Source organism: Oncorhynchus clarkii, chromosome 33 (assembly GCF_045791955.1).
Source record: "Oncorhynchus clarkii lewisi isolate Uvic-CL-2024 chromosome 33, UVic_Ocla_1.0, whole genome shotgun sequence".
Classification (NCBI taxonomy): Eukaryota; Metazoa; Chordata; class Actinopteri; order Salmoniformes; family Salmonidae; genus Oncorhynchus; species Oncorhynchus clarkii.
The window spans coordinates 18,013,409-18,025,119 of NC_092179.1; the positions used below are offsets into that span (position 1 = coordinate 18,013,409).

Below are 11,711 nucleotides of genomic sequence, written 5' to 3' on the forward strand. Positions count from 1 at the left end.
TTGTGTGTGTGCAAATGAACACAAGATTACAGACAATGTCAAATGTGATTTAGCGAAGCACCGTGAGTGAGTTGGGTGTATAATTACGCAGGTACTTTCCCGAAACGGATGACACAAACAACTGGATTCATTATCCCTTTCATGCCCTGCCTCCAGTCCACTTTACCGATATCTGAACAAGAGAGCCTCATCGAAATTGCAAAAAGTGGTTCTGTGAAAATGTAATTTAATCACAAACCACTGCCAGATTTCTGGATTGGGTTGCGCTCAGAGTATTCTGCCTTAGCAAATCGCGCTCTTAAGAAACTGATGCACTTTGCTACCACATACCTTATGTGAGAGTGGGTTCTCAGCCCTCACTATCATGACAAATTAAATACGGGCACAGACTCTGTGTGGAAAATGATTTAAGACAGACTCTCTCCAATACAACCCAACATTTCAGAGTTATGTGCATCCTTTCAAGCACACACTTCTCATTAACCTGTGGTGAGTTATTCACAATTTTTGATGAACAAATAATGTTTTATATGTAAGATGGTTAAATAAAGCACAAAATTATAGATTTTTATTATATTATTATTTGTGCTCTGGTCCTATAAGAGCTCTTTTTCACTTCATACGAGCCGGGTTGTGACAAAAACTTACACTCATTCTTATGTTTAATAAATGTATCATGTAGTGTGTTTGGCAGGCTTACAATGATGGCAAACAACAATATTTGAGAGTGTGCTGGCTATGGGGCCAGAGGCAGTACGCAGTTGGAGGTTGAATGTTTGAAGGGGTACGGAACTATAAAAAGTTTGGGAACCACTGCTCTAGTAGAATGCCCGGCTTTTGCTTTGTCACACTCACAACCATAAGCTATTTTCTGTAATTAGCTCGCCATTAACTTAAATAATGATCTTGTTGTGAGTTTCCTGTAATAATGAATGACAACTGTATACAGACATGTTGATAGACATAGTATGAACCAGCCTTTAGTCTTGAAATCTCTGGTTGTTTAGTACACGACTGTATTCACTGTTTAGCGCTTGGCCTCACATGTGAATCCTTAAAGAGATGGGTGAGGCTGATGCTTAAGAGGGTGTGAAAGACGTTGAATGGGTGCAGACAGAAGAGCTCTCCAGTAGGTGTAACAAAACATTCCACGACCATTTTCTCAAAACTGGGGTTACAAGTTTATCAACTTTCAAAGCAGAATTACTTTCCCATTGTTTCTCAACTTGTGTGTATGATATCCAATTTTCTAGCTCCAAGTCTGCTTTTATCTAAAGTAAAAAACACAATTTCACATTTTGCTACATAAGACCGAATCGAGCTGGTCGGTCACATATTTAATTTAGAGTTTGTTGTCATACATGTGAATTCCAGTGTTCTGATTGTAACACTTGGGAAAATGGTCACTAGACTAGAGGCTGTATGTTATGGATTAAACTCGTAACTGCTGATATGGTTGACGGCAGACTGGAGGTACAAGGACAGAAGATACACTGATTACTATTGTATGAAACACTGTGATTCTGTAGCAGCTGACAAAGTCACTGCCTTTTGACATCCCACAAGCCTCTTGGGCTGGTATTTACAGATGTTGCATCCTGATTAGGATACAAAGGTGTTTCCAGCGAAGGCCAGTTAGACATGTTCTCTGCTTCTGTGCTGGAGGTCTTTCTCTGTTTAGTAAAAGAAATAGATTTTTGATTGAATATCTGCAACTGCTCTTCTCTTTTCTTCACTTGGAACTTTCTATTACATCACCCCTCCCTCCTTTCAGGCGAGCCTGGATCTCAGTGAGAGAGGAAGGAAATCCTGTCTGTATCCCCAGGCTGTGGCGCTCACACGCAGAGGGACGATGAGAATAAGCTGGGTTCGAGGGCTGGCTTCTTTGCTGGCCTTGGGCACTGGAATACTCTACATCACATCCATTAAGCGGGAGGTTCATTCTCATGGGGAAAGACTGCAGAAGGCCCATCAGAATGACTCGGTCAGGGGTCAGGACATGCTCAAGAGGCTGGAGAAGATGGAGGCTCACATCGAGAAGCTGGGTGGGTATCAATCTCCTAAATCTAACAGTGCTGTGAAAAAGTATTGCCCCCCTTTCAGATATTTTCTATTTTGCATTTTTTGATACGGAATATTATCAGATCTTCAACCAAAACCTAATATTAGATAAAGGGAACCTGAGTTTACAAATCATTTTAAAAAATGGACACTTGTTTTATTTAATTAATTAAGTTAAATTGCATAACTTAAAGTTCTAAAACCAAGAAATCAAATTATAATATACGTCTTCCATCTCGTTTGAATTGAATAACATAAATAAAATGCTCAACTATTACTCTTCACTCTTAGTCTCTATCCAACAATGACACCAAGATTCTCAACACACATACTACAGGCTGCCACTGTTAAACACTTTAATTGAGAACCAATTTGAGTCTAGCATGAGCCGACATCTAGAGTTGATCCCCCAAAAAGTTATTTCACAGGTCACATGGATGATTGTGAAAGGGAAAATGTATCTTTGAAAGTAAAGATACATTTTTTTATAAAAATGTGTTTTTTGGCAGAAATGCCTCCTGGAATGTGAACATTCATGTGTGTTAATAACAGACTTGTATTCCATTCGTAAGACATTTAAATTACGAGACTAGCTGGTTTAACCATGGAAAAATACAGAAACTTTCCTGCTAGCCATTATTGGCTGAGATAATGAATGAGCTGGACATTCTGGGAGGTGAATTTGGATTGGTCTGCCATGTAGCATGCTTCTGTCTATAACATAAACTGCTCAGTATGTGTTGATAGTCCTTTCTACCGCGCTGTTTTTGAAAGATACAACGTTAGCCATAGAGAACTACAAAAGTTTTGCTGCTTTTCTCAACAACATTGATGCCCTGAATTTAGCAGGTGCTATCGACAGATCACTTGGAAAAAGTGATGGGCTATTTTCTGCACATGCCACAGTCAATATGAAATGAAATGACTTGCCACAATGCTGGCCAAATAAAATGTAGCTACAATCAAACTGGAGTTAAATGGTTCCAGTCTGCCGTGAAGCGTTCATCCATGTATATGAGTAAAAGTCATGCTACATTTTCAGATATTCTAATTTTCAAATTTTGTCAAAGTTGTTTTCATTGCAAGTTAAAGCATACAGCTAGCTAGCGAATGTTAGCTTGCTGGATCGCTAGCTAACATTACGTGTGTGATCTGTGTTGAAATATTATTCAAATCAGAAATCCATTTGCATTGCTAGTTATAGCCTAATATTAGCTATCTAACATTGAACCTAGTTATTAGCTTTAGCTACCTACAGGTTCATACTACAAGTACAACAATGTTTGTATAGGTAGTAACAAGAGTTGGGATTATCCGGTTCATTGTTTAGCTAACTTCTTTGGGGTAGGGGGCAGTATTGGGTAGCTTGGATGAAAAACGTGCCCAAATTAAGCTGCCTGCTACGCAGCCGTAAAAGCTAGACTATGCATATAATTAGTACATTTGGATAGAAAACACTCTGAAGTTTCTAAAACTGTTTGAATGATGTCTGTGAGTATAACAGAACTCATATGGCAGGGGAAAACCTGAGAGAAAATCCAACCAGGAAGTGGGAAATCTGAGGTTTGTTGTTTTTCAACTCAGCCCCCATTGAAGATACAGGGTGAAATAAGTTATGTTTCACTTCCCAAGGCTTCCACTAGATGTCAACAGTATTTAGAACATGTTTTGAGGATTCTAATCTAAAGGAGGGGCTCATAAGGGCTCTTTGAGTGAGTGGTCTGGCAGAGTGCCACAGCCTCGGTCTGGCGCGCTCATGTGAAAGGTAGCTAGCTACGTTCCACTTCATTTGTACAGACAAAGGATTTGTCCGGTTGGAACATTAATTAAGTTTTATGTTAAAAACATCCTAAAGATTGATTCCATACTTAGTTTGACATGTAGGGTTAGGGTTTTTGAACTTTTCGTCCGATGTTCGGCGCGACCTGAATGTGCTTTTGGATTTGTTTACCAAACGCCCTAACAAAATAAGATATTTGGACATAACTGATGGACACTATCGAAGAAATTAAACATTTATGGTAGAACTGGGATTCCTGGGAGTGCATTATGATGAAGATCATCAAAGGTAAGTGAATATTTCAAATGCTATTTCTGAGTAATGTTGACAACCCAATATGGCGGCGGGTATCTTTTTGGCTGCTTTGTTGTCTAAAGGCTGTACTCAGATTATTGCATGGTTTGCTTTCTCCGTAAAGTTTTTTTGAAATCTGACACAGCGGTTGCAAACCAGTTAAGCATTAGGGGGCGCTATTAACATTTTTGGATGAAAAACGTTCCCGTTTTAAACAAGATATTTTGTCACGAAAAAGATGCTCAACTATGCATATAATTGACAGCTTTGGATAGAAAACACTCTGACGTTTCCAAAACTGCAAAGATATTGTCTGTGAGTGCAACAGAACTGATGTTACAGGCGAAACTCCAACCAGATAAAAATCCAACCAGGAAGTGCCGCATTTTTTGAAACCACCTCATGCCAATGATTCCTTATATGGCTGTGAATGAGCTACGAATGAGCTTACGTTTTCCACGTATTCCCCAAGGTGTCTACAGCATTGCGACGTCTTTTTACGCATTTCCATTGAAGAATAGCCGTAAGGGGCCATATATAGCAAGTGGTCACATGGTGTCTCCCGCAGAAAATCTTGCGTAAAATACTGAGGTAGCCATTTTTCCAATCGCTTCTTATGAGAAACCAATTGCCTCGACGGATATATTATCGAATATATATGTTAAAAACACCTTGAGGATGGATCCTAAACAACGTTTGCCGTGTTTCTGTCGATATTATGGAGAAAATTTTGAAAAATGTTTGGCGTTGTAGTGGTAGCATTTTCCGGTCGATTTCTTAGCCAAGCATGATGAACAAACGGGAGCTATTTCGCCTACAAAAATCAAATTTTTGGAAAAAAGGAACATTTGCTATCTAACTGGGAGTCTCCTGAGTGAAAGCATCAGAAGTTATTCAAAGGTAAATTATTTATTTGTTTGCTTTTCTTATTTTCGTGAAAACGTTGCCTGCTGCCAGCAGAGCCTAGCATAGCATTATGCCATGATAAACTTACACAAATGCTTGTCTAGCGTTGGCTGTAACGCATATTTTGAAAATCTGTGATGACAGTGTTGTTAACAAAAGGCTAAGCTTGTGTTTGAATATATTTAATTCATTTCATTTGCGATTTTCATGAATAGGAACATTTTCTAGGGGTATTTATGTCCGCTGCGTTATGCTAATTCATTTGAGGCTATGATTACGATCCCGGATCCGGGATTGCTCGTCGCAAGAGGTTAAGGAGAAGTTTATCTAAAGTTCCATGGATAATAGTCGTATCTTTATCAATGTTAATTATGAGTATTTCTGTAAATTGATGTGGCTCTCTGCAATATCACCGCATGTTTCACAACTACAGTTGTGATGGATCGGTCGGGCTCGGTGTCGACTATAAAGGGTCCAGGCCAATTGGCAAAAGAGGTATTGTAGCCCAAGAGTTAGCTGGTATACATTCGTCAGCTAGCCGAAGATGGGCCTAGCTCAAGGCTAGCTCAAGGCTATCTGGTTTTTGCTTCAGGACAGCCACCAGTTAGCCAGCAATAGCCACTCGGTTGCAGCTGTGATGGTCCAGTGTAATGGTCCAGAGCTTGCGGCAGGAATCCAGTGACGTGGTAGAGAAAAGCAGTCTGATATGCTTCGATATGCTCTGGGTTGATATCGCGCTGTGCAGACTGGCAGGTATTGACCGAGCTAAAGCTGGCTGGTGTCCGAGCTAAAGGTGAAGACCGCTACCAGTGGCTAACAATGACTACTAGCTTGTGGCTAGTTAGGTGGCTAGCTGCTGATGGAGGTTCCAGTTAAAAAGTATACAAATAGCAGATCAGTACCACATTGGGGGAGGCGGGTTGCAGGAAAGTATATTTAGTTCTTAGATGGAATGTGAGATTAAAATATATACGAGAAAAAAAACTAGAAAGACTTTATACATGGGACAAGACAAACACACGTTCGACTGCTACGCCATCTAGGATTTAAAAAGATGTCTAAACATTTTTACATGTCTAAACAAAAGACTCCACTTCGCCATATGATTGCATGACCCATCAAGATATCCAGGTGATTACGGCCATCTATTGTATTTCATGAACATGTGTACTGTACATGTCTAGACAATAGTGACCCATCCACTTAGCTAGATGTTGCTGGGGAGTGGCTATAGCATTTCCTTCACATGACCCATCAATTTAGTGTGTAAGAGTAATCTAAAAATTACCAAAATGTATAACATATTTTTATCTAGACACCTTGACCTGCACCATGAACAACATGACCTGCACCAAAATTAGATTAGGATATAGGCCAAGGACTAGATGAAGTGTATTTTTAGAGTTTTTCACTGTTGTAGGCTACTACTTTTAGTATTTAAATCTTTGGTTGTTTACTAAACTACTTACTCCGTTTAGCATGTCTTCACATTAGAATCCTTAAAGAGACGGGTGAGGCTAAGCCTTAAGAGGGTGTGAATATTACTGAATAGATGTTGGCAAAGAAGAGTTGTCTAGTAGATGTACAAGGGCCATTTTCTTGAAAGTTGATCAACTTTCAATGCAGAATTACTTTTGCACTGTTCCTCAACTGCAGTGTATGAAATACCATTTTCTAGCTCCGAGTCTCTACTTTTATCTCATCTAAAAAACACACTAAAATATTTTACAACATAAAACTGAATTGAGGCTGTCGGTCACATTTGGTCCCAATTAAATAAACACATAAAGGATTAGATAAAAACCAATCAAATATGTCCAAAAATCATTTTAGAATGTTCTTTAATCCTGCATACTGTTGTTTGATGTACAAAATGTGTTACATTTAGATCTAACAACTTCTGTGTGCCAAACAGCTACTTCAAGGTAATCCTCCAAGGCAGAACAAACCTTATTAATCAACCTTTTAAAAATCAAATGCAAACAGTAGTTATGTAAATGAGGTCATAATCTGTGTGTATCAAAAGGAGTGACTTTACACAGCAACAACCAATTAATGACAGTTTGATGAGCAGCTGTCTTGTGTCCACAGTGAAGTCAGTCAACAACGGGATCAGTCTGAAAGAGGGGCAGGCTGTGAAGGCTACCGAGGTCAAGAAGGAGAGGAAGGTGGTGAAGAAGTTGTACCCCAACTCAGCTCTGTTTACAACCTGGGGTGATGAGCTCTCAGAGGAGGAGCAGAAAGAGGCAGAAGGGTTGTTTCAGATGTATGGATACAATGCCTTCCTGAGTGACAGACTACCCCTGAACAGGGAAATCCCTGATACTCGCAATCCTAAGTAAATCCTTTTCCTCATCTCTCTGCCACCTCTGCACAAAAAATGAAGGATAACTCAAGACTTCTGAATTATAATCAGTCTGTTCCATTGCGCTCATCCGAGGTCAATTCCATCTCCAGCCCTTTTAATGCAATTTGACAAATGACACTGAAATGGATTAACTTTAAGAGTGAAACAGCAGCTTTGGTGAAGTGACTGAATGATATGAGGTGGACCAAATGTTTTTGTTGTGTCTGTCAGGTGTGCTAATCACCAGTACCCCCATGACCTGCCCACCATCAGCGTGGTGTTGATCTACTTGGACGAGGCCCTGTCAATCATCAAGAGAGCTGTCCGCAGCATCATAGACAAGACCCCCCAACACCTACTCAAGGACATCATACTGGTGGATGACCACAGCTCCAATGGTTCACCTAATTTGTCTATGCTCTCTAGAAACATTTGAAAGTATATTTGAACTCAAGTGTGGCTTTCAACTTTTGTTGTGTACCAATGATTTGCAAGTGTCTGCTTTCGCAGAGGACCTAAAGGAGAAGTTGGATGCCTACATCAGCTTCATCGATGAAGAGCGTCCGGGCCTGTTGAAGAGAGTAAGACACCTCGAGCAGCTCGGTCTCACACAGGCCCGCCTCTCAGGGTGGAGGGAAGCTGAAGGAGACGTGGTGGCCATCTTGGATGCCCACATAGAAGTCCACGTGGAATGGTAGTCTGAATGGTTTATATTATAAAGACACTCAGTGATATTTTTTTGTCTCCTTTAACGCAATGTTTTCACTCTGTGTTTCTGTGAACAGGGCGGAGCCTCTGTTAGCGCGGATAAAGGAGGACCGCACGTTGGTGTTGACACCGGTGTTTGACAAAGTCCATTTCGATGACTTGACAGTCACACGTTATTGGCCGAGTGCAACCGCCTTTGACTGGGCCCTGTGGTGTATGTACGAGTCCTTCAGACCTGATTGGTATGCCTTACAAGACGAGACACAGCCAGGAAAGTGAGTTGTTTGTGATTTCATCATTGGATGATAGTCCTGTTTCACAAGTCTGTTTGAAAAAGGTGAAAAGGAAAGCACAGCTTTGGGAGGAAATGATCATTATGTGTTGTGTATGTTTGTCAGGAGCCCCTCCATTATGGGCATACTAGTGGTTGATCGCCTGTTCTTTGGGGAAATTGGTGCTCTGGATGGTGGTATGAAGATCTATGGAGGTGAAAATGTTGAACTGGGCATCCGGGTAAGCCCCTCTGCTACAGTTTATGAATGAATGTTGGAAATCAAAGCAGACGTGTGTTTGCAGAATTGCTTTCTGTTCTTGAGTCGTTCAGTTTGAACAAGCCAATCTACGTCCAAAATCCAGACACTTCAGTCAATATCTATAAACTCGTACTTGTCTCTTGGTGTTTCTAGGTGTGGCTGTGTGGTGGAAGTGTCGAGGTCATACCTTGTTCTAAAATAGCCCACATCGAAAGGGCCCATAAACCCTATCTCCCAGACCTGAGCATTACAATGAAGAGGAATGCTCTGAGAGTGGCTGAGGTCTGGATGGATGAATACAAACATAATGTCAACATCGCCTGGAACCTCCCACTGAAGGTACTGTACACAACAAACCATTAAAAAAATAGGGTTTTATCAGCTGCTCCTATGGAATAACAATCATCGCTGTTATGCATGCTTTGTGTATGAAAATAAGTAGACTAGACAGTCAATATTATAAGAATGGTCTATTACTCAATGCCATAATAAAGATCGTAGGATCTATGTAAAATGATGGTGGTAGGCCATCATCAAGGATTGCTCACACAGCCTGTGATTCTGTATTAGGAATCTTCCTCTTTCTCACCACAGGATCATGGCATAGACATTGGGGATGTTTCAGAGAGGAAGAAGTTGAGAAAGAGTCTGAACTGCAAACCCTTCCAGTGGTATATGGACAATGTGTATCCAATGTTAGACCCCCTGGGTGACTTGCTTGGTTATGGAGCTGTGAGTGATGCTAAAATGTTACTGTTGTTTTGGAATTATTTCCTCACCAAGTGTGTTTGGTGCATATAATTATTTTTTCAATTGGATGCAGGGTCATAATTCCAACTCATTATCAGGATAGGAATTTGCACTTTTATAATTGTTTAATCTTGGTCCATAAAATCAACAGCTGGTCAATGACCTGAAGACGGATCTCTGTATAGATCAAGGCCCAGTTCCGGGGAACACACCTATTTTATATGGATGTCATTATTTTAGTCCACAGGTTTGTATAATTATTTCTTAGTATTTTAGAATGTAGCCAATTGTATAATATGGTCCATCCCATAGCAGAGCCGGGATTCAACCCATACCACAATGCAAAGTACTGTCAATACCACAGATACAGAAAAGCCTAAATATCTATCCTCTCTGTCCAGAACTGTTATTATCGAGCCAGCGGGGAGATCTACATTGGAGGCATCAAGTCTCACAAGTACAACAGTAATCGCTGTCTGATGGACATTGGCACTCAAATCCCAGGACTGTATGATTGCAAGGAGGCCAAGCAGAAGGGATTCCACATGCTCTGGGAATTTCAACAGGTAAGCACTCCAACATGAAATAGGGAAATTGATGCTTATAAACTGTTGGAAACATGGGAGATGTCTTTGACTTTAGTGTGATATTGTACAGTGTAATGTTTGCTGTGTTTTACAGGGAAAAGCCATCCAGAACAGACAGACAAAGAGATGTCTGGAGATTGCCCAAGGGGAGGACACTTTCTACCAGCTCATCATTCAGGAGTGCAGTGGGCAACACTGGAAAATACGTAATATGATAAAAGACTTCTGATACACTGAGATAGTTAGGCCTACTGTACCAGAGACAATACAGCAGGACTATAAGAGTTATGCCGCGATGCTGACCTCTGACGTCACCTACTAAGGAAATTACCTTTTTAACGGCATTATCAGCAGTTAAATGCAACAACAAAACATTATTTACACTAAGTTTTTGAACACTATCATTTTTGTACAATCATGATAGCTGTACTTACAGTTTATGGTTGACGCAGCCTGTTGGCCATTAGCCAATCTGAGTTTCTCAACAAGTTGAAAGCACGTGAATGCATTCCACTGATATTTATGACTTCACAACTGGTAATTACCACCTTCCCACTTCTTCATGAACATAGCATTATCATGACGCTTTGAAAAGCCAATCAGTGGTCAGCAGTGAGATGACTGTGTGATCTTAGTGAGGTGTTGGTTGGACATAGCTTCATGGGGACAGATTTACAGTTTTTTCACAGAATGTGGAATGCTGTTGAGCTGTGTTGTCCTTGGTCCTGAATGTAATTGCAAAGAAATAATAAATATGATTCCTGTATTTACGCTCATTTGTGGTTTATTGATTCACTGTAGATTTTCAACAAAGAGGGTCATATAATATTTTTCTGCATTGACATCATATAGAGCTGAGTTGACATCAGTGTAGTTTTGAAGAAGACCCGTCCTTCTCTATGAGTTCTCTCTCTCTTACAGCTTCGGTGGCAGGGAGTTATACAGCGCATTCGGAAAGTATTCAGACCGCTTTACTTTTCTCACATTGTTAAGTTACAGCCTTATTCTAAAAAGTCCTGGCTCTGGCTGGGCCACTCAAAGACATTCAGAGACTTGTCCTGGAGGGGAAGCCGTGACAAGCTGTCAGCATTGGCATGCGCTTCAGGCCTTCCTTTACCTGATGTCATAGCTGTGAGCACTCAGCTTGCTGCCAGAGTGCGGAAAAAAAGGTCAGGGGACGATGTTCTGTCAGCAAGGTGAACCTCCATCCGAACAGGTAGGTGTGGAATTTTTGATCCTGAAGATAATACCCAACGTTTCTTTCTCAATCTGCGGGTATTTCAGTCCTTGAAATGCAGGCAATGGGCTTATCTTCTCCTGCAGGTGTGGAGTGACACGACGGCCCAAACTTCATATGGGGAAGTGTCACAGGCCAGTTGAATTGGATGGGTTGAAGTAAATCAACACCTTATCAATCAACACTGCCTTTGCTTTCTTGAAAGTAGCGTCACACTCCTTTGTCCACGACCAGAGTTTGTTCTCTCTCATTAACTCATGCAAAGGCTTCAGCTGCTTCGCCAGCTTTTTGATGAACCTTCGTAGTAGTTCAGGAGGCCCAGGAAAGACCGCAGATGGCTTACATTCTCGGGAGCAGGTCCCTCTGCAATGACTGTCACTTTCGATGGAGCTGTGTTGAGAACGTCAGCATCAATCACATGGCCTAAGGACTCCACTGCATGCTTGCAAAAGTTGCACTTCTATTTTGCGAACATGTAAGCCTTACTCTTCGAGTCGATTAAGAGGTT

At 40.9% G+C, this 11,711-nt stretch overlaps 1 protein-coding gene across 1 annotated transcript; it reads left to right on the plus strand.

Annotated features, from left to right (window-relative positions):
* The first annotated feature begins 1,671 nt into the window (after positions 1-1,671).
* LOC139392779 (probable polypeptide N-acetylgalactosaminyltransferase 8) lies at positions 1,672-10,711 on the plus strand. Its single transcript, XM_071141030.1, has 11 exons — positions 1,672-2,045; positions 7,133-7,379; positions 7,620-7,786; positions 7,899-8,082; positions 8,174-8,371; positions 8,495-8,609; positions 8,783-8,968; positions 9,224-9,361; positions 9,531-9,626; positions 9,781-9,945; positions 10,061-10,711. The coding sequence occupies exons 1-11, from the start codon at positions 1,853-1,855 to the stop codon at positions 10,193-10,195; spliced, it is 1,824 nt and encodes a 607-aa protein (XP_070997131.1). The 5' UTR covers positions 1,672-1,852; the 3' UTR covers positions 10,196-10,711.
* The last annotated feature ends 1,000 nt before the right edge of the window (positions 10,712-11,711 follow it).

What these genes read in the sequence shown, in the direction of transcription:
- LOC139392779 (XM_071141030.1), top strand. Translation starts at nt 1,853, where the DNA reads ATGAGAATAAGCTGGGTTCGAGGGCTGGCTTCTTTGCTGGCCTTGGGC. An exon ending in GGCTCACATCGAGAAGCTGG is followed by an intron (nt 2,046 to 7,132) that starts GTGGGTATCAAT and finishes TTGTGTCCACAG; the next exon opens with TGAAGTCAGTCAACAACGGG. An exon ending in GTCATTATTTTAGTCCACAG is followed by an intron (nt 9,627 to 9,780) that starts GTTTGTATAATT and finishes CTCTCTGTCCAG; the next exon opens with AACTGTTATTATCGAGCCAG.